This window comes from Lithobates pipiens, unplaced genomic scaffold (assembly GCF_037356315.1).
Source record: "Lithobates pipiens isolate NorthernLeopardFrog02 unplaced genomic scaffold, aLitPip1_a1.2 Scaffold_19, whole genome shotgun sequence".
Taxonomy (NCBI): domain Eukaryota; kingdom Metazoa; phylum Chordata; class Amphibia; order Anura; family Ranidae; genus Lithobates; species Lithobates pipiens.
In genome coordinates, this window is record NW_027507764.1 from 121,556,756 (window position 1) to 121,580,096 (window position 23,341).

At 42.0% G+C, this 23,341-nt stretch overlaps 1 protein-coding gene across 2 annotated transcripts in view; it reads left to right on the plus strand.

Moving 5' to 3' along the window:
- Window positions 1–23,341, plus strand: part of WDR48 (WD repeat domain 48) — a 58,731-nt gene that overhangs the window by 26,650 nt on the left and 8,740 nt on the right. For both annotated transcript variants that reach the window (XM_077491210.1, XM_077491211.1), the window contains exons 12-18: window positions 1,381–1,488; window positions 1,658–1,754; window positions 8,071–8,166; window positions 8,261–8,369; window positions 16,792–16,879; window positions 19,047–19,123; window positions 21,227–21,419. In XM_077491210.1, the coding sequence (XP_077347336.1) occupies window positions 1,381–1,488; window positions 1,658–1,754; window positions 8,071–8,166; window positions 8,261–8,369; window positions 16,792–16,879; window positions 19,047–19,123; window positions 21,227–21,419 (768 nt within the window). The remainder of the gene's footprint in view (window positions 1–1,380; window positions 1,489–1,657; window positions 1,755–8,070; window positions 8,167–8,260; window positions 8,370–16,791; window positions 16,880–19,046; window positions 19,124–21,226; window positions 21,420–23,341) is intronic.

The following is a 23,341-nucleotide window of genomic DNA, read 5'->3' on the forward strand; positions in this document are numbered from 1 at the left end:
GCATGATTGATTTCTCAGCAATTGTATAAAAATTCAGGTGCTTGGGTTTGCTTAAAATGATAGTTCTAATCAGTAATTGATTGATCTTTATGATCAGGATGTGATGTGGTTCCATTTTGATCACATAAGAGATCATTTAAGCATATTTGTTACAAAATCAATCGCTGACGGACATTAAACAGCTGAATTGGTTATTCTTCAAGCTTTGATTAAAGTATAACTAAAGGCAAAACCTTTTTTATATATATATATATATATATATATATATATATATATATATATATATATATATATATATATATATATAATGTGTTTTGGACAGAGTGGAGAGGGATTAGAACACCTCTCCATTTGTATTGCTATTTGTAGTACTGTACCCTTGTTTGAGGAGATTCACTCTATTTGCCTGCTCACCGTTATCATTGAAAGTAAAAGAAAATCCAGAATTTTGGGTTGTCCCCAGAAAAGTAATAGAGGGGAAATCTTCAAACGGGGACACTAGTTCTGTTCACCTGGGGGTCCCCAAAGAATTCCCATAATTTGCAGGGATTTCCTCTCGCTTTCTGTTTGGCTATGGGACAGGATGTGAAGGGAAATCTCCGCAATGAGACACAGATGGCGAAAAAAAAATCTCACAGGGGTTATAACCCTCCCTTACTCTAGTCAAAACTACATCAAAAAAGCTTTGCCTATAGTTCTACTTTAAGTCAGCGATAGATCTGTTTTATATTGTAGGGCCTGCATATATCTTTTCCTCTTGGCTTTCTGTTATATATTATCTGAGACGGGTTGAGGCATGGTGTTGTTTTTTTTTTTTTTTTTTTTTTTTTTCTTTTCTTGCAAAATGCACCTTATACATTGCGTGCACTACATAAATGTGTGTTACAGCTGAATGCTTGCTAATTTAGGCCTTTCAAACAAGTATTTTTGACTGTTTAAATGGCTCACTTATTGGCAAACAGTGTATAGGTAATTGAAGCATGCATTACTGGACCTCTTAGCTAAGTGTCATTGCCTACATCAACCCCTTAATGTTTTTGTTGGGAGATTGTTTATTTGTTCATTTTCTACAGCTCCACACCTACAACTGTGGTGCTGGTCAGGATGTAAAGCTCTTCAGGCTCCACTTAGACTACAGGAAAATGGTGGTGCCCAGGCTGCTTACCAGATCAGCGGACTGTAAAGCTAAAATAGTAAAAGATGATGAGCAATGGCTTCAGCTTGGTTCTCCACCCATAATATAACCCCCCCCCCCCAAATGCATTTTGTCCATGTGGGGGCTTAATCATAGAGGCACTTAATCTTCATGTGGGGGCTTAATCATAGTCTTGCTTAAATAGCTGTATTTGGGGAGTGCCAACTGTCTGTTTGATTTTTCAGGCTTGCAAAGTTGAGGATTTGGGAAAAGTGGACTTTGAAGAAGAAATTAAATCCAGGTTTAAGATGGTTTATGTTCCAAATTGGTTCTCTGTTGATCTGAAGACAGGGGTAGGTGTCCTTATATGTATTTTTAAAACGTGTCCTATTATTTCTTAAGTCTTTCATTTAAAAAAAAAATATCCTGTTTTTCCAGTAGACTGGATTTAATTTTGTTTTTATTGTAAACTACTATTGTTAAATGTAACCTCAACATTTTGACATTGTGTCTTGTTGGCAGATGCTGACCATTACTTTAGATGAGAGTGACTGCTTTGCAGCCTGGGTATCGGCAAAGGATGCTGGCTTCAGCAGCCCCGATGGATCCGATCCAAAATGTGAGCTAAATTGTTATTACTGTTATGACAATGTTTCCCCAGGAAACCGGTGTTCTTAAAATGAATCTCCATACAGAGACTTTTATGCATATAAAGGTATTTTCTTACCTACTGCAAATATGTGATTCATTGTGATTGTAATGCTGCAGACACTGCCAAACCAGTCTTTGTAACCAGAAAAAACATGCACTAATGGAAGAAGCTCCAGACCAAAGGATAAGAGTTCAAATTAATTTATTAATTTATTAGTTTATATAAAAAATAAAAAAAACAGCCAACCCGTTTCAGGGGTCAGAAAAACTCCCCCATCATCACAGCTTCAGTTAAAAATAAGAAACTTGAAAGGTATCAAGCTCTTGAGTGCGCAAGCAAATACTACTGGCAAGTAACTTCTGATCTAGCAGTTGGCTTCCCTAAAAAGATTCACACAGCAAAGCTCTATTTTGGGTCCATTCAAGGCTTTTATTTTAATTGAAGCCCTGATGAAGAGGGAGTTTGTTTTTCTGACCCCCAAAACATGTTGGATATTTTTATGGTATCGGCCAATAAACTAATTTGGACTCTTTATCCTTTGATCTGGTACTACTTTCATTTATTGCATGTTTTTTTGGTGAAACCTGCTGGTGTACTCACTGGAAGGTAACCTTGTCTGTTGTAAGCTTTTCAAATGTTTTTGTCTTACTACTTTGTATGAACTCACATCAAACTCCCGGGGCCTCGTGGATGCCTTTTCTTCATTGAAATCAGTCTTTGTATCCTGCATAACAAGGGCATTTTTTCTCTTACTTCCTGTTTGTATGGCTGGCTGCTGTGCCCGCTCCTTTCCCAGCTGAAGTTCTACTTTCTACAAATTTTTTTGCTACTGACTGTAGTAGAAGTGTTGGCCTCCCAGTCTGTCCTGCCCCTGCCAAAGCAGTGGTGTGTGTATAGCTACAGTCCTTCCCAAAAATGTTGGTACCCCTGCACTTTTGTCAGATAATGCACCATTTCACCTAGAAAATTGTTGCATTTTAGGCATTCTCATGTTTGTATTGGTATGACACAAAAGTGGAAAAACAAAAAGCCAATTCTAACACATTCCACGCAAAACATCAAAAATGGAGTGACAAAATTTTTAGCACCCTTAATTTAATATTTGTTGGCACATCCTTGGAAAAAATAACTGCAATCAATCACTTCCTGTAACCATCAATGAGTTCCTTACACCTTTCTGCTGGGATTTTTGACCACCTCTTCTTTCACCAACTGCTCCAGATCTCTCCGATTGGAAGAGTTCCTTTTTCCAGCTGCTAATTTGGGAGCTCTCCACAGATGCTCTATGGGATTTAGATCTGGACTCATTGCTGGCTCTCCAGTGCTTTGTCTTAAACCATTTCTGGGTGCTTTTTGACATGTGCCTTGGGTCATTGTCCTGCTGTAAGACCCATGACCTCTGACAGAGACCCAACTTTCTGACACTAGACCCTACATTGCACCCCAGAATATAATGCAATGCACATGGTCACGACATCCAGTGCCTGAAACAGCAAAGCAACCCCACAACATCCAGTGAACCTTCACCATGACTATTCTTTTATTTAAAGGCCTCATTTTTTTTTTTTCTGAAAAAAGTAGCATTATGGGCTTTACCAAAAAGCTGTAATTTTGTTTCGTCTGTCCACAGCACAGTCTCCCAAAAGGATTTTGGCTTCCTCAGGTAAGTTTTGACAAACTCCAATCCTGGCTTTTTTATGTTTCTGTGTCAGGAGTGGTCCTTGGCTCCTACCATAGCATCCCTTTTCATTCAGATGGCGACATATAGTGCTATGTGACACAGCTGTACCCTGTGCCTGAAGGTCAGCTTGAATTTGTCTGAAAGTTGATAGAGGTTCTTTTATCCACCATTCAAACAATCCTTCTTTGCAATCTTTGATTCATTTTTCTCATTCGTCCACGCCCAAGAAGATTAGCTACAGTGTCATGGGCTGTAAACTTTTTGACAGTGTTGCGCACAGTGGACACAGGAACATTAAGATCTCTGGAGATGAACTTGTAACCTTGAGATTGTCCATGCTTTTCCACAACTTTTGTTCTCAAATCCTCATACAATTTTTTGCTGCTCTTTTTCTTCTCTGTGCTCTGTGTTGCACACAGACACACAACAAAGAGGTTAAGTTCATTTTCAACATTTTAACTGGTTGCCAGTGTGATTTCTATATTGTCAGCACCTGTTAATTGATACAGGTGAGTTTAATTACAAGAGCATCACAAACATGGAATGCAATTGTTTCTTAAAATTTTGGGAAGGTGCCAATCATTTTGTCTAGTCTGTTTTTGGAGTTTTGCATGGAATGTGTCAGATTTGGCTTTTTGTTCCTCCACTTTTCGGTGTCATACCAATACAAACAAAAGAAATAACCATGAAATGCCTAAACATTTGTAACCACAGCACTTTTTCTAGGCAAAGTGGTGCAATATATGACAAAAATGCAGTGGTGCCAATAGTTTTGGCCATGACTGTATGTGGGTGGAGTTAGAATTCTATGACAGGCCGCTATGTGGATGGAGTCAGAAAGCTATGACAGGCTGCTATGTGGGTGGAGTGAAAAAGCTATGACCGGCCACTGGATGGAGTCAGAAGACAATGATGGACTCCATGTGGATGGAGTCAGAAGGCAATGACAGGCAGCTATGTGGATGGAGTCACAAAAGCTATGACAGGCCGCTTTTGGATGGAGTCAGAAGGCTATGACAGGCAGCTATGTGGATGGAGTCAGAAGGCTATGACAGGCAACCATATGGGTGGAGTCAGAAGGCTATGACAGGCAACCATATGGGTGGAGTCAGAAGGCTATGACAGGCAACCATATGGGTGGAGTCAGAAGACTGACAGGCTTCTGGGTGGGAGGAGTCAGAAGGCTATGACAGGCAGCTGTGTGGGTGGAGTCAGGAGGCTATGACAGGCCGCTATGTGGGTGGAGTCTGAAGGCTATGACAGGCCGCTATGTGGGTGGAGTCTGAAGGCTATGACAGGCCGCTATGTGGGTGGAGTCTGAAGGCTATGACAGGCCACTATGTGGGTGGAGTCTGAAGGCTATGACAGGCCGCTATGTGGGTGGAGTCTGAAGGCTATGACAGGCCGCTATGTGGGTGGAGTCTGAAGGCTATGACAGGCCGCTATGTGGGTGGAGTCTGAAGGCTATGACAGGCCGCTATGTGGATGGAGTCTAAAGGATCTGACAGGCAGCCATGTGGGTGGAGTCAGAAGGCAATGACAGAGCCTTCTGTTAGAAAAACGCCTGTAAAGAAAAACATCTGTTACAGTATACAATTTTGTCATTTAGAACAAATGCACATATCGCGTAGCATGAGATGAAGTAAAAGAAAAATGAACCCATTACAGGAAATTATAAGACTCTCAGATACCACAAGTAACCCTCTCACAGTATGCATCACTGAATAAACTGAGGAAAGATTTCCGTATATATTACTATTACTGTGCATTTGTTAAAACAGTGCTATATTGCATTGCCACCCTTAATAAAAAGCCAAGTAAACGGCTTATGGCAGTTGTTCTCAACCCTGTCCTTAAATACCCCCAACAGGTTTTTCTTTATCCTGCACAGGTGCTTTAAATCAGAGTCAATGGCTTGGTACTTTGGAACACTATTTTATCTAAGAGAAATTCCCAAAACTTGGTCTATTGGGGGTACTTGAGGGCAGGGTTGAGAACCGCTGGCTTACGGCATCCAGCCACTGAGGTATAGATGAATATATTTTATTTATTTGATTTTGGCCACCACAACCAAATTTGTTTACATTTCTTACAGAGAGAGGAGTTAATGTATAGAGTAAAGTATATCACACCACTGATTATATGTCAGAGGTAAAGGTGAAATATACTTCTGTAAGATGAGTTTTTTCATGCTAAATATAGGAAGCCTAGCCACAATAAACAAAGAATATTTTCAGCGATTATTCCCAAAATAGCAATTTTTGGATCCACCAGCACCTGCAGTGCTTGGGTCCAGTCCTTATCATCCAGAAAATCTGTTGCCAGATATAGTATACCTGTATGCGAGCACTGACAGCTGTTTGTATAGTAAAGTATATGTCTCCTATGAGTCCCGCTTGGTGTCAGAAGTGGAAGTTGCCATAGTTAAAATTTCAGAGGGATTATATTTGAGCTGATGAGTAGAGAAACTAACAATTTTTACTGACCTTTTCTACACGGCTATTTACCATGTTTTGTCAGAGGCAGTACATATACATAGAAATAGGCTGGGTTTATAGTAGTATTATCCTACTCCAACTCTCACACAATCTGTTTGTGTCTTCTAAAACACTCCTCTCCATACACGGCTTTCTGTCTCTTGTCCTTCTTTCCACTATGGACATGTTGCATTGTATCCATGTAGGCATGAGATCAGTGATTGATGGGGCGGATACATTTTAAATAGCAAATTCCATAAATAACAAACAGATTTCTAGAGACAATGTTAACTTGCAAGCTACAGATAGTGGTCTTCTATTTTACTTACAGGAAACCTTTTATACCAACCATAAATTGAACTAATTTAGCAAGGAAATGTCACAAATCAAAACACCTGCTTGATTATGCCGTGCTGAAGATTGCCATTCCCTGAATCGTATACTTGGCTTCCACTGTTTGGCCCAGGGTGGAGATTGTGACATCATCTGCCCACCTCTTCACCCCAGCCAGTAAAAGGAAGCCTTGTATTCACTGCAGAAAATACAAGGTTTCCTGTGATTTGACTTTTTTCTGGCAACAGATGGAAAGCCCATGTATCTGCTGCTGGAACACAGCACTGTATAATGTGGGTAGCTAATGCTACATGAAGTTTATACAGTGCAGACAGCGGTCACATAGTATAATAGGAGGGAGTTTGGGACTTTAAATGAAGCACACCGTGTGTGCCTCCATCCCTTGTTCAGGTATGAGAAAAAGGAAGGTAGGACTTTTAAATGAGGCTGTTGATTTGTGGGGGGGAGATAATTAGAAAATATATTTAATTGGCACATTGAGTCTGACAGTACATAACAATGATGCACATAGTAGAAAAGGTTTAATATGTATACACACCTACATACCATTGACCTTATGAATACATTACATATACATATCAGAGGGGTGGAATATAAAATTGACAAGAGATTTAATATGGATAAAATGAATTCTTGCAAATGAATATATGTACACGTCATCTAAATGGCACTATGCAGTGTAATCAATTGTAAGAAACACAGTATAATCATTTGGTTCTAGATAATGAGTCTAAGTAGGTTCCTATCAGGCATGAGAATGCATCCTAAAAGCACGGCGCGTTTCGTGGATAATACCACTCTTCAGGGGCAGATGCATGCAACTCTATAAAAGACAACAAAACATGAGTAGACCAGTATGATCAAACGTTATACCCCTCAATGTGGAGGATGTGTAAAAGAGAAAAGGGAGAGAGTTACTCATCCCTCGGAGTACTTGCATCATATGTCTGGAAAATGGGGGACGAGGATTCAGAGGCTGTCCCAATTGTCTGTACCGGGAGCTGTGAAAGGAGCCCGCAGGAGAGGGACCAGGTGCACAAAACATGATCCCCAAGGAAAACAAAAGGCAGAAATCCAGGTAGTGGTATGAGTGGGCTTCATGTCTTAAAAAAAAAAAAAAAATATATAAACCTATATAGTTGGATAATAATCTTTTTGACTTGTTAAAGTATATCTAAACCCAAAAACGAAAAATGTACTGTGGCTTAGATGTGGTACCTGCATTAGTTTCCTCCTGTAGGCTTTTTTCGTTTTATTTTGAGATTCTGTCAGTTACAGTTTTCTCTTAGGGTCAACATGCTCGCTCACAATACAGTATCTATGGTGGAGCAGTGTTTATACCCTAGGCTGCTTTCCTGATTTGGACCACAAATGCCTCCAGCTATTCTCTTCTCCATTATATAGGGAGAGTGTAGGGGTGTAATTGCTGTGTAGTTGAATCTAAGATCTAGTAATCTGCAATATATTACTTATATATTATTTGTTCTTGATTTGGATATATTTCCATGTTTCAAAAGTCTTAATTCATAGTATTATTTGCAATTCTAATGACAGCTATACATCTAGGGACTCCTACATATAAATGCCAATATTTAGTACAATAGCAAAATTATAGAAGTAAAAGTATGCTAAAATGCACCCAATAACCCTACTTTTCAACTTTTGTTTTCTTGAGTTTAGGCTCTGGATCCTTAATTTCATTTAAATTTCTTTGTCACCAAAACACACTTGTGTGAACATAAAGAATGAAAGTAGTGTTTTGTGTTTGCAGTGAACCTTGGGGGACTTTTATTACAAGCATTACTTGAGTTTTGGCCAAAAACTCACATCAACCCCATGGAGGAAGAGGAAAATGAAGTCAATCACGGTGAGGTGACAATCTGTGAAGGGAAGCCTACATTGTGAATATGACTGAGGAATCCATAACTGATGTCTGCAATTTCTGTCATTTTCTTGTGCAGTTGTAAATGGAGAGCAGGAAAATCGGATCCAGAAAGGCAATGGCTATTTTCAGGTGCCACCTCATACTCCAGTAATCTTTGGTGAAGCAGGTGGACGTACTCTGTTCAGGTATAGCCAAATCCATAGTGAAGGCTCCTTTCCGATCTTGTATTACTTGCATGTGTCATGTTTTATAACTGTTGCTTTTGGGGACAAGAAGACAAAGCCAGCAGTAAAAAAAAAAAAAGTGTCTGCCAAAAAGACACTACAAAAACATCAAAAAGGTACCAAAGATTTCACCCCCAGGCGCTAGAAACTCCAGCCATGCCTCCACACTGCATCCTCGCCTGAAATACCAGTTGGGGCAGGCCAGGGTGAGACATTGGAACAAATTGGTGGTGCAGCTGCTTCTCACCTTTTAGCCCTTGTATACGTGACTAAGGATGCCTTCTCCTTCGCCCTGCAGGGCCTAGAGGGAAGATTAGCAGCTTTAATCCTCCATCCAAATGGATAGGAAGTGTGTTAGATCCCCCACCTTAGACCCTTTGCAAGGGGATCAGTGGGTAGAGGATGAGGTGTTACCGTCGGGCATTCTGGAGGAAAGACAAACTCTGCGGAGGAAACAGCGGTAGATGAGCCTTTTTCAGCCTTGCAATCTGAGAAAGTGCTGGTACAATGTCTTACGAAGATGGTTCATTCCACTTTCAAATTTGGTTTCTTCCTTGGTTTCCTTAAAACCTTCACAGCCTTTGCTTGCGTTTTCTGTCCATGCATTACTAGAACAGCTTATTTATGCTGAATGGGATCACCCAGATAAGCATTTTCTCACTCCATAGAGCTTCTCAGTTCTCTATCCCATGGAGGAGAAATTCACCAAAAAAAGGAATATACTAGCAGTTGGCACTGCGATTTCCAGTGTGAATAAAACTGGTCCAGTAGACAATGAACAAATGCTTAAAGTGGGAGTTCCGCCGTTTTTTGTTTTTAAAAGTCAGCAGCTACAAATACTGCAGCTGCTGACTTTTAAAATAAGGACACTTACCCGCCCAGGGCGCCCGCGATGTCGGCACCCGAAGCCGATCTCTCGATCAGCTCTCGGGTGCTGCCGCTGCCATCTTCGGTATGGGAATCGGGAAGTGAAGCCTTGTGGCTTCACTTCCCAGTTCCCTACTGCACATGCGCGAGTCGTGCTGCTTAATAAGGATGGTCCCCGCTGTCTCTGGGATCCATGTGTTTCCCAGCAGACAGCGGGGGACCCGCAGGAATTGGCGTAAATACCCGCAGAATCTGCGGCTGTCTATGCCGGAAGTGGGTGCAGATACCTGTACTATACAGGTATCTGCACCCCCCTCCCCCCTGAAAGGTGCCAATTGTGGCACCGGAGGGGGGGAGGATTCCAATGAGCAGAAGTTCCACTTTAGGGTGGAGCTCCGCTTTAAGGATCCAACAGACAAAAGGTTGGAATTTCCTATTAATATCCTCTTTGTCTTAAGCAGGTGTGGTTACTCAGTCCATAGTATAGGCATCTGTCAATCCCTAAAGGACCAGTTTAGACAGGCCCTTAAAGAGGTTCCTATACAGCAAGCCCAGGATTTGGCTGAACTACCAAGAGCATTATGTTTGCCATAGACGCATTAAAGATTCTATTCTCCAGGTGTCCCACCTTTCGCTTATGCTAGTACACATCCGTAGAATCCTATGGTTAAAGTGGTCGCCCGGATCACCATGCAAAAAGCTCCTGACTGGTTTTCCTTTCATGGGGATCAGCTATTTGGGGATGATTTGGACAAATACTTCCAAACTATTTTCATTTTCAGTGGGAAAATACTCTTTTGCCAGAATACATGCCCTTCATTTAAGCGGACTCTTTCTCCTGTGCCAGGGGCATCCGCCGTCAGACTCTAGAGGAAAACCTCACAAAAGAAGTCCTGGGGGCGGAAGCCTGCAAAACAGAATTCTAAAGCCTCATTATGAAGGGGCGCCGCCAGAGTGGGGGGGCAGACTTCTGTAATACTCAGAAGTCTGGCAAGAGGAAATTCAGGACAGATGGGTCAGCCCCACGGTGTCTCTAGGGTACAAATTAGAATTTCGGGAGTTTTCGCCGTCTCATTTTTCTGAGGTCAAACGTTCCCAAAGATCCAGGGAAAAGGCAATCTCTGTTTCGGCACTAGACCGATTACTGGCTCAGGGGGTGATCACACAAATCCCCACAGAAGAGCAAGGTTTGGGGTTTTATTCAAATCTCTTTACGGTACCAAAACCAAATGGAGATGTCAGACCCATTCTAGATCTAAAGAATCAAAATCAGTTCCTGAAGTTCCGCTCCTTTTGCATGGAGTCAATCGGGTCAGTGGTTTCTATCCTACAAGGAGGAGAACTTCTGGTGTCTATCGACATCAGGGATGCATATCTGCATGTCCCTATATTTCCCTTTCATCAATGGTTTCTGCGGATCAAGGTAGAACAGCAGCATTTTCAGTCTGTAGCCTTGCCCTTTGGGCTAGCTACAGCACCCTGGGTGTTTACATAACTTCTGGCCCCACCTCTAGCAAGGTTAAGGGCACAGGGCATAATAGCCTTGGCTTAACTAGACGACCAACTGCTAATAGACCAGTCTGTGGCTCATTTGGAGCAAAGCACGCGCATTGCAATCAAATACCTGAAAAATCTGGGTTGAATTCTCACTAGAGAAATCTTCCTTAAAGACGCTGAAAAGGCTAGAGTACTTGGGTCTGATCATAGACACAGCCTAGAAAAAGGTCTTCTTGCCTCAGGCAAAGATCACCGCCATAGGAGAGCTGGTGCAGATGGTCAGGTCGAAAAGAGATCCCTCCATTCGCCTTTGCATGAGGTTGTTAGGAAAGATGGTGGCTTCATTCAAAGCGGTTCCATTCGAGACTGTTGCAAAACTCTCGAAAGTCTGCTTAGAACAAAATGTTTCAAGCTCTAGATTTGCCAATGCTGCTGTCCCCAAAGGTGTCCCAGAGCCTCAGTTGGGGCTCTGTAACTGGGAATCTGCAGAAGGGAAAAACCTTCATACCAGTTACCTGGAAAGTGGTAATGACAGATGCCAACCTTTCAGGTTGGGGAGCAGTACTGGAAAAGACAACTGTCCAGGGACTGTAGTCCAGAACTGAAAAATCCTTGCCCATCAACATCCTAGAGGTTCGAGCAACATGTCTGGCTCTGAGGCACTGAACATTCAGGTTACGGGATTGTCCTATCAGGAGCCAATCCAACAATGCCACAGCTGTGGCCTATATCAATCGCTAAGGGTCACACAGCTCAGAGAGTGGTGGACCATATTCTAGCTTAGGCTGAAAACGATGTTCCTTGACTGTCAGCCATCTTCATTCCGGGAATAGAGAATTGGCAGGTGCACTACTGGAGTCGCCAGCAGTTGTTCCCAGGGGAATGGTCCCTCCCCCCCCCGAAATCTTTCTGGCTATATGCCAAAGATGGGGGATCCCTGATGTAGATCTTTTGGCGTCCAGGATCAACATGTAGTTTGTCAACTTTATGTCAAAGACAAATGATCCACTCACATGCAAGACAGATGCGTGTTGACCCCATGGAGTCCGCTTTCACAGAGTTAGCCTTTTTTCCCTATTCAATTGCTACCATGGTTGCTTTGTAGGATCAAGCTGGAAAGAAAGCCGGTAATTCTTGTAGCCCCATCATGGCCTAGAAGGTCCTGGTATGCAGAAATCGTAAACATGGCGGTGGAGGATCCATGGTCCCTTCCACTACGGCCGGACCTACTCTCTCTGGCGGATATTCTACCTACATTACAAACTCTTAAGTTTGACGGTTTAGCTATTGAAGCCCACATTCTGAAGAGACGTAGTCTCTCCGGGTCAGTCATTTCTACCTTCATTAATGATTATATATTCTAGACTCTGGAGGGCTTATGTTTCCTGGTGTGAATCCAAGGGTTGGCACCCTCAGAAATATAACATGGGTAGAATTCTTGTTTTTACCTAAACCGAGATATTGTCCTACTGTTGTGTTTTTTTTTTTTTTTGCTAAAAAACTATTTCTAGGGTAGAAACCTCACTACATTGCCTGGATTTAGTGAGAGCGGTCAAGGTCTTTTTAAAGATGACTGCTCAGGTCTGAAAGACTGATGTTTTATTATGCTGCCAGAGGGTCCTAGGAAGGGACAGGCAGCATCGGAGTCCACTATTGCTAAGTGGATTTGGCAAGTTATAATTCAGGCCTAATGGTTAAAAGGTAAGACTTCACCTTTTCATGTCAAATGCACTCTACTAGAGCATTTATTGCTTCTGGGGAGTGCATCACCAAGCTTCCACGGCTCAAATCTGCAAGGCCTCAACTTGGTCTGCAGTCCATACATTCACCAGATTTTGTCAAGTGGATGTAAAAAAGGGCATGAGGATATTGCCTTTGGGAGCAGTGTTCTGCAGGCAACAGTATAGGTCCTCAAGTCTGGCGCCCTACGGGTTGTGTCTCCCTCCCCTGAAATAGCATTAGTATGGGACGTTCCACATAATTACTATGGTGTTCTGTGTCCTGTGATGTATGATAAAGAAAATTGGGATTTTTATAACAGCTTACCTGTAAAATTATTTTCTTGGAGTACATCACAGGACACAGGGTGCTTTGCTACAAAAACTGAGGTGTTCCTGGTATGGGAGAGGTTATATAGGGAGGCAACTTCCTGTTTAGGGTGTGCCAGTGTCCATCACCAGAAGGTGGTCTATAATCTACATAGTAATTACTATGGTGCTCTGTGTCCCGTGATGTACTCCAAGAAAAGGATTTTACAGGTAAGCTGTTATAAAAAAAAAAACTATTTTTTTGCACCCGTTAGAAATAATAATTTTAGGTGTGAAAATTAATTAAAATCCCCAAATATTATATATTTTCTGAAAACATTGTTGGTTTTAGTGCACACAAACAAAATATATTACGTTTTTTATTTTTTTAACTTAAAATATGAGGTCACATCGAGCAAATTGATACCTAACACATCAGACCTTACCTGCTTTGTGCAGTGGTTTTGCTCAGAGTAGCTCCGATCTTCTTCTGGGGTCTCCTGCCTGGAGGCTCCTCTTTTCTGTGTGTCACTAAAGGAAGCTACTTCCTATGGTGGCATATGTGCGAGCTTGTTCCTGAGCCAGGCTGTGTGTACCTACAGACAAACATAGCATGGCTCGGCCATGCTCTTTTCTCCCTTCTCACTGTATTTGAGATCATGTTAGAGAATATATATGAATAGTTAAAAAGTACTAAGATGCCTCTGTGTTTTGGCCGCCGGGTCATAATGGGTCCTCCCGGGAATGCCACTGCTCCCAGACACCATTGTGGTCATCCAGTTTGTCCCGCAGCCTGGCTGTCCTCTTCTCCATTAGTTCCATGTCTTTGACCCTAGCATAAAGGGCCTCTTGGGATGGGGGCACAGTTTTCTTCCAATGGAGGGCTATTAAGCACCTTGCCGCCGTAAGAACGTGCCTTTTTGTGTGGTTTAGCTATTTTCGGTTGGGAGAGACCTAACGGGAAACGTTCTGGATTTAAGGGTATGGGTGTTTCGAAGATGCGAGCCAGTAGTTGCTGTGTGGAGGTCCAGAACTGGACTATCAAGGGGCATGTCCAGTAAATGTGGAAGAGTGTGCCTCTGGTTTGTTGGCATTGTCAGCAGCGATCAGAGGTGGAGGGGTATATTTTATGGAGTGTGTCTGGGGTCAGGTACCAAAGAGAATCTTATAGGCATTTTCCTTGTACAGAGTACACGGGGAGCTCTTGGCAGCCTGACTCCAGACCGCACCCCAGGCCTCCTCCCAGGATTTTTTTCTCCCAATTCCTTTTTCCAATGGAGCATATATGCATGCTTGCCCTGGTTTTGTATGGAATGCTTATTTAGAATTCGATGTATGTCAGATATCAGCCCTTTGCGCGATCTGCCCTCAAGTATAATACATTCAAATGGAGAGTGTACAGAGAACTGCAGGCATGGGGCTATAGTTTGGGCATAGTGTCGTATCTGTAAGTAGCTTGAGAATATCTGTCTGAGAAGGTCATGATTGGATTGTAGCTCGGAGAATGGGCGCAGCTTGTGGGACCTGGGGTCCACCAGATGTCCAAAGAGAACGCGGTTTCGTGAAGCTCAGGGCCATGACATCTGATGAGTGAGACTAGCCGACACTTTGGGATTGTATAGGAAGGAGGTCATCAGTGAGCATTCAGATTTAAGCTCATATTCACGGGACAACTTCTGCCACAGCCGACGGAGCTGGGATATGGGCCCCAGCAAATGGCCAGGTTCCACCTTGACATTTGCGTTCCATAGGAAGCTATTCGGGTGCACAGGCGCTAACCAGATTTTCCCTCTCTGTCCATCTATTGTACGACCTTTGGGTGAACCAGGAGATTATTGCTCGTAGTTTGGCTGCCTGATAATATCTAACCAAGTTAGGGAATGCCAGGCCTCAGTCAGTGCGAGCCGCTGTCATAACCGAACGTGGGACCCTGTGTCATTTGTAGTTCCACACACAGTACAGGAGGGCAGCCTGTAGTTTGCGTAGGTGGCTGTAGGGGATGGGGAGGGTCTGGAATAGGTATAGGAGTTTAGGGAGTAGGACCATTTTAATGGATGTGATTCGCCTTAAGAGAGATAATTGGTGGGTCTTCCATTTTTATTTTTTATTTTTTTATCAGCTCTCTGATTGACCTATACAAGGGAGGAAAATTAGCCTTGTATAAGGAGTCAAAGGACCGGGTAAGATTTAACCCCCAGGTATTTCAAAGAGCTCCGCTCCCAGTTGTAGGGAAACTCTGACTGTAGATGGAGGAGTTCTCTCTCTGGGATGTTAAGTGGGGAGGGCCATGGACTTTGCAGAATTAGTTTTATAGCCGGATAGCTTGCGATATTTATCGAGTTCAGCATGTAGGTTGGGTAATGAGATTCTGGGTTGGGTCAGGGTTAGGATGATGTCATCCGCGAACAGAGACATCTTAAATTCTTTACCTCTTACAGGTATACCCCGAATATCTGGGTTTCTTCTAATGGTCGCCGCCAAGGGCTCCACGCATAGGGCAAATAGCAAAGGAGAGAGTGGGCATCCCTGGCGGGTACCATTGGTCACTGGAAAGGTAGGTGAGGTGGCAAATGGGGTTTTTACCTGTGATGTAGGGTTAGTATAGAGGTGTCGCACCTCTTGCAGGAAAGGTCCCCTAAATCCCATGTGGCCTAAAGTGGCAAGCATGAATGGCCAACTAAGGCGGTCAAACGCCTTTTCTGCATCCAAACTCAGGACCAGGGATTCCGTGTTGTCTCTATTGGCCACATCGATTAGGTTTATAACCTTTCTCATGTTGTCACCTGCTTAGCGAAGGGGGACGAAGCCCACCTGGTCCTTATGAATCAAGGAGGGGATACATGTTTCATTTTAATGCAACGCTACACAACGCAGCATTGTAATGTGAACAGGACACCTGAAAACAATTGTATTTTAGGTGTCCTTGCATTGCTGGACTACAAGTATTGACATATTTTGCAGATGTTGGCTTGTAGTTCTCAATGAACTACCATGGCGTTGAGTGCTGTGGTAGTTCATTAAGTCTACATGTCAATGTGCACCTGCCTGCTTGTATGCTGTACGGGCAGACAGATTACACTCAGTCTGCAGGAGACCTACAAGTCACCTTCTATCTGCTGATTGCCGGTGCAGTGCTTTCCAGACTCTTACAAAAAAAAAATAGTGCACATTTACCTGCAAAAAAAATGGGCATTTTTTTAAATATTTAATTCATGAAAAATTATTTTAAAAGCAATACAAAACAAGTTGCATCGCAATATGACACTTCCCCCCCCCCCCCCCCCCCCCCCCAAAAAAAAATAATTCAGTTACTCATTTGCACGCACAGACAAAATAATACGAAAAAAAACACCCTCTTATCCCCCTCCCAGTGCAACCTCCAAGGATATACTCAAAATGAGGATTGGGAAATCATCCCAAAATGTTGAAGCATGACTATACCAATGCGATAGCACCCTCACAGTAACATCAACCAAACAGATATGGCATCCCCACAAGGGGGAGCAATAAAGCATCATATGAAGGTTAACAGCAGTATAAGTTATCACCAAGGCCACAACTATGAAAGTTGCTGCTGGGAACAGGTTTCAAACTAGGACAGCCTCATGTAAGAGCATAAGTATCGGAGACCCAACTACTCTTTTTTTTTTTCAAGTAAGTAGCTTATAGCAATTCCTTATCGATTAGAGCTGTCCAAAGAGTTAGAAAGGGGCCTCTGTTTTTTTTTTTTTTTCTTCAATTTAATACAATCTCTTTAGGAGCATTAAGCAGGGTTCCCTGTGCCCTAAGAAGTACCAGCTCCTCCACCAATCCAAGTTTTTTTTTTAAAGGTGAACTTCTCCTTTAATTAAAATAGGCATATGGGAAGCAGATAATTTTTTTGTTGTGTTTGCTCTCTGGGTTGAAATGCAAAATCCAAAAATCCAAAATCCAATTTTGTGTTTGTCTACATTTTTAACTAGAGTAATGGTTTCCATTTCTTTCCCTTCAAGGCTACTATGTAGAGATTCTGGTGGAGAGACTGAATCCATGCTACTCAATGAGACTGTTCCACAATGGGTGGTAGATATAACTGTGGATGTAAGTGTTTTTTTTTTTTTGTTTTTTGTTTTTCTTTCTTATAGAGAAAATATATGTAACACATATAATGCAAAAAAAAACTGGTGGTCACTGAACTGCTGCATGATTATCAGGCGATGTCCACTTTCATTTATTTACAGTCGGTACAATCAAGAAATTGTATTATGCACCAATTGACAATCTACATTTACATAAATGCCCTGTCTGTACATTGGCCCCCAGTATGTTTGTTACCTTGTTGTGAACGCTTCTACCAGGGAGCACTTTTAGCTTGACTGCTGAAGTTCTGGACAGTGAGCAGGAGCCAAATATTTTCTCCTGCTTAAATTTTGAGAACAACTAGCCACAGTGATCATTTGGTATCATTTATCTAAAATTTGTACAGACTTTACAACAGTGTTGGTGCTGGCCACCGGCTTGTTTCTTTATCTTTCCTAGGCCCCTTTCAGACGGGGAGATTCTGTCAAGCGGATCTGTCTTCTCAGAGGAGAATCTGTTCGCTGATTCCAGCTGAGCAGGGGGGATTACAGGTCCATGTCTGCTCCGCTATGCTGAGTGGACACGGACACAGCCCTCTGTTCCCTATGGGACAGTCGGGTGACTGCCTGTCTGTTTCCATCCGACTGTCATTAGTTTTGAATTGCCGGACAGATGAGGAACATATCCCCATCTGTCTGTTTTTACCAAATCAGATGCCCTTGGGTGTCAGCAAACACATGCTGGCTGACCTCCGCCTCCCCATAGTGGGTGGGCCAATCGGGTCCACCTGAAAAACGGACAGGCGTACCTGATCAGTATGCTGAGGTGAAAGGGGCCTTAAAATGATTTGTAAAGTCTTTGTTCTTTTTAAGGAAAAAAAAACATAATACTTACCTGCTCGGTGTAGTTGGTTTTGCACAGAGCAGCCCTGATCCTCCTCTTCTCGGGTCCCTTTTTGGTGCTCCTGGCCCCTCCCTCCTATTGAACATAGAATGCATTAAGATGAAAAACCTTCTGACTTTACAACCACTTTAAAGCCCCGTACACACTATCAGATTTTCTGCAGATTTTTTCCATCAGATTTACCAAAACCATATAATATGAGGTCAAACCTTAGGGGTTTCAATGTGTATGCAATCAGGCAGGCCCTTCTACTACATGGTTTTGGTAAACCTGAAGGAAAAAATCAGCAGACAATCTGATAGTGTGTGTGGGGCTTTAGCTACAGCAAACATATAATTTTAATAAAGCTTTTTTGTTATTTAACTGCTAATTAATCCCTTCCTCTCCTTCAGTTCTGTTTGCTAGTTTTTTTTATTAAACACAGCACACAAATGTTTATTATATGTATCAGTTTGTTTTTAAAGCTGAAGTTTAGTAAAAAAATAAATTATGCTCTAATAGCCGGAGTCACATCATTTACCTTTAAAGAAGTATGTCCCCCATCTGTCATATTAGTGGATCCTGTAGAAATCCTCTGTGCGGGAATGACAGGTCCTCTTCCTGCTGCTGAATTTCTGGAACAGAGAGAGTTAATAGGTAAGCCGTCTTTGAGCTACGTTTGACGCTAGATTTGATGGAGACCCGCCCCCTTCTTCCTCCATTAATAAGAACCTGCACATTGATTACACTGCATGTACCACAATCTGTGAAGCAGCGGTAAGAGGACCTGTCATCCCTACACAGAATGTTTCTACTGGATCCTGCTACCTGATTAACATGTGACATACTTCATTACAGGTAAGTGTTGTGACTGCAGACTGACTAAACCTTGGCTTTAAAGATGGTCATACACTATACAATCTGATTGTTCCATCTCCTTCCTTTATAAAAAAAAAATATATATAGGAGGAGGACACACCTAATAAACAATCCATTCAGTTTGTGTCAAATCAAACAGGCCCTTGCACTTTTTAGTGGACGGTAGATCTAAAGGAGATTGTACATTCAGTTTATTTAGTTTATGGTAATTTTATCATTTTGGTATCATAAGGTATCACAAAGTTGTTATCCAATAGGCTTCAAGCTGCAATGATGAAAAAAAATTGTATGGGCCATTCATGGTAAACAACTGCTAGTCTTGAAGTGGTTAACCAGGGAATGCCATGTTACATCCATTTTAAATTTGTGAACACGTAGAGGTCTGTTTGTTTAAAACTAATGACCTTCATTTCATGCTATTTTGTAGAAAAACATGCCCAAATTTAATAAGATTCCATTCTACCTCCAACCCCATTCATCATCGGGAGCAAAGACACTGAAGAAGTGAGTATATTTGTAGTACGTGTTGGTCATTTGCTTTTTTAATTTTTCAGTTTTTTTCTTAAGAGAACTAGTGGTTGGTCTAAGAACCCATTTGTGATAATTATAAAAACAAAATAAAATAAGCTAGGGTTCAAATATCGTCAAGTTTTTGTTTTTTCTTTAAAGCAGAACTCAACCTACCAATTTATTTACCAAAAAAGTCCTTTCCGGTGTATCCTCACTTACAAGAAGTGATGCTGAAATTTGCCGATTAGATTTACACCGCTGTCAGCAACTAACTCTGTCAGAATGGGCCCTTCATCCAGAGGTGCTTGGAGAGATTTGTCTGGGCACGGACTCTGGATGTGGTTCTTTTGGCATCCAGATTCAATAACAAACTAAACAGTTTGTATTTGCAGTAGATGCATGGGTGACTCCTTGGGATCAGTTTTCCCTAAACTATGCCCTCCCTTCTCTTCATCTTCTTATTTGCCTGTTGCACAGGATAAAGGTGAAGGGCATTAACGTGATTCTGAACACGCAGGTTTGGCCAGCAAAAATGTGGTGTGCTTAATTTCAACAGTCTGACTTTGGTTCTTCCTCCTTAAGCCCCGTACACAAGGCCAAATGTGGGGCGGCATCAGCTGGTTTAGTAGAAACTGGCCAGCATTCAGCACATGTGTACTGCTGTTCAGCCAGCTTCTGTCAAAGGGACATGACTGCAAAAGGTCTATTGACTGGCTCCTGGTCAGCTCTTAGCCAATGGCTGAGAACTCTGACCAGAGTGTTCTGAAGCAAAACAATAGAACAGATTGCTTGTACAGCAGCTCCGCCCTAAGCTGTCAGATTCTTTTTTTCGTTCAGCCCACTGGGTTGAACGGAAAAAAAAAAACTAGCAATGTGTACTAGACTTTAGGGTCCTCGTTAGTGTCGGTCTACTTCTCAATCCACTATTTGAAGGTAGATTTGTAAACGCATTTCTCAGGCCTATGGTATCAAGGGCAAGGTTCTTCCTTTCCTGGTCAAAACCCATTCTACCAAGAGTGTCAGTGTTTCTTTCAAAGAAGAATGTGATTGGTCGGAAAAGTATGTTCCTTCTTCCCAGAGGTCTTGGGGACCATGCACCAACACAGTGTGACTGCAGGCTGCAGCACTGTCAAAATGTGAGCTGCTATACTTCTTTCTTTCTTTTTTTTTTTTTTAATCAGCAAATGCTTTGTAATCTTAATCCCTCTTTCAATCAAGTCTCAATTAATCAAGCTCTTTGAATTAATCTCTCTCTCTCTCTCTTTCTCTCAATCACTCTCAAATTGACAGAGTGTGATATAGAGATAGTGATTAATCAATCTCTCTGAATCAATCAATCAATCGCTATCAATCAGTCGCTCTCAATCAATCAATCTTTAAAATAAAACGTTTTTGAGAATTGTGATCTTTTTTTCCTAAGCAAAAAAATTGTGATTCTCATTTTTTGCCAGAATCGTGCAGCTCTACTTTTCAGCATCAAGCTCAAGTTTTTGTTTAGACTGCTACCTGGTCTTCTCTTCACAGGTTTACTCCGTTTTTTGATGTTGATGCTCATGCCTCTGCAGACACCAGCTTTTGGCAAAAGAGCTTGCAGGCAGCATTTTTGTGGGGTTCTCCCCTGTTCTATTTTTTTTTTTTTTTTGTGCATGTTTGGCCTTGCTGCCGTCTTACCCAACCCTCATGTTCACTGCTTTGGGACATCCCAAGTAGGCATGAATATCAACTGTGTCCAGCGATGTAAGATTTAAGAAATTTGGATTTTTGGTTTACCTGTAAAATCCCTTTCTTAGAGTACATCACAGACCTAGAGATCCCCCCCCCCTCTTATGCCTGGGTGTGGATTCCTGCCTTTTTTTGGCCAGTGTCCATTCACTTAAAGGTGGTGGAATAACCCAGGGTACTCCTGAATATCAAGACCTATTTGTCCTTTGATGTATTCCAATAAAACTATTTTACAGTCAAACCAAAGATCCTAATATTAGAAACCTGGAATTGCCAATAACCCCTTTTTTGACTGATCATCGTAGCAGGGTTTGTGTATAAACTCTGACCATTTCTGAATGATTAATAACATTTCATGCATGCCCACCTTTGCAGGGACAGACTGTCAGCCAGTGACATGCTGCAAGTCAGAAAGGTGATGGAGCATGTCTATGAGAAGATTATAAATGTGGATACAGAATCTCAGACAACCAGCTCCTCAAATAATGAGAAGCCAGGAGAGCAAGAGAAAGAAGAAGACATTGCTGTGCTGGCTGAAGAGAAAATCGAACTTCTTTGTCAGGACCAGGTAATGTTTACTTGTCTTTGTTCTGGGAGGTTTGTATTTGTGTGGTTGATCGTGCAGTGAAGATGGTGTTATATTGGGTACAGAATCTATGCAGACTTATACACTATAACAGTATAAAAACTGCAGTAAGATTCAGTCGGATACTGCTGAAGTCAGATCAGTAAAAGAGGGATTTTAAATTTATATGAGTTACTGTGCTGTGTGGGACTAACACATATAGTAGTGTGTGTGTGTGTGTGTGTATGTATGTATATATATATATATATATATATATATATAGTGCAGTGCAATCCAATGGATATGCATTTCTGTGCACCCTCTAACGTACATTTATATCATTTGTTAAATTACTATAAAAAAAAGAGTTTATAAATCACATTAAGCATAGCATATCTCTTTTATACATATATTATTTCTTCTGTTCAGGGCAGAGGTTTAACTTTATAAATGTTTTCTATCTAGCCAGGTAAATACAGGATATTACATACAAAGACCTATTTACCCTATGCAGCTAGTGAATGGAGCTCTAGAACCTGCAAACTTTGTTTTTACACACACACACACACACACACACACACACCAATAAGTCAGAGTATGGCACATCCCCTTCTTCTAGTTCACACAGCTCTGTAGGAAACGGCTGATGCTGGCTTGAGCTGTTAGAGAGCCCTGAATGCTTTGTAAATACAGTATCATGGGAGTTTTTTGTATCTAGCATTTATAGTGCTTAAAGTGATTGCAAAGTCTCTTCCCCCCCCCCTTTTAAATATAACAAACATGTTATACTTACCTACCCTGTGCAGTGGATTTTCACAGAGCAGCTCAGATCTCTTCTTTGACCCCTCCTTCGGCTCTCCTGGCCCCTCCCTTCTGTCGAGTTCCCCCACAGAAAGTAGCTTGGTATGGGGCACCCGAGCCGAGTTACAGCTCCCTGTGTCCATTCAGACACGGAGCCACAATGTGGCCCCACTCCTCTCTCTCCTGATTGGCTAACTGACTTTGAATGACAGCAGAGGGAGCCAATGGTGCAGAGTGCGACACTTGCTGTACATGGGGAAATGGTGGTCTCATTGCAGAGGTCCAGCTTTGCCTTTACTGAGTCCAACCTATAGCCCTACAATTGGCAAAGCTTTTGCTCTCTGCTGATCAGAGAATTCCAACTCTACGTGCCAAACCTCTGCAGAAAGATCACTGCTTCCCCACCGAGAGTGACATGGTTCTTCCCTTCAGTATGCCGGCAGGGGACAAGATTTTTCACAGGTATTTTTTAAAGAAAAAAAAAAGGCATACCTTTTGTTTTGATGGGCTTGGAATGTTTTTAACGGGTTTAAACTGAAAGTTCAGTTGGGCTATATATACACAGTAATTTGTAAGGATAAAAAAAAAAGAGACCGTGAGGAGATCCCAAATCACTGTTATAACCAATGTTGTACTGAGCTAGTCAGGAAATAATAAAGACATGGTGAGCATTCCTTCCTGCACCTTGTGTTTTTCACCTGCATAGGCTGATCATGTAGTATGATGTCATTTGTTGCCCTGTGTACAGTCTACCTTCACATTCCTGTGTTAGAGGTTTCTCTTTGAAACATAAGACATTTGGTATAGCATTGCACAGGTTAATGCATGACCTCTGTTGTATGAGACCTGATGCTTCCTGTGGAGAAACCACAAAACCCTGAATATATATATTGTCTAGTGCTCATACAAGTTAGAGCTACACAGTAATTAGATCTAAAACGCAGGCAGAGCATTCACAGACACTCAGAGAACTCACTCTCATACAGCTGGAGATTGTGTGTTTCATCACATTATCACTCCCACATTGGTGATACAATACAAAGGGGGTGGTGAGGCATGGGTTGGACTCTGTGTGACCTAGAACAGGAAGTAGTTCTGTTTCCTTGGCACATAGGAACCAGCTA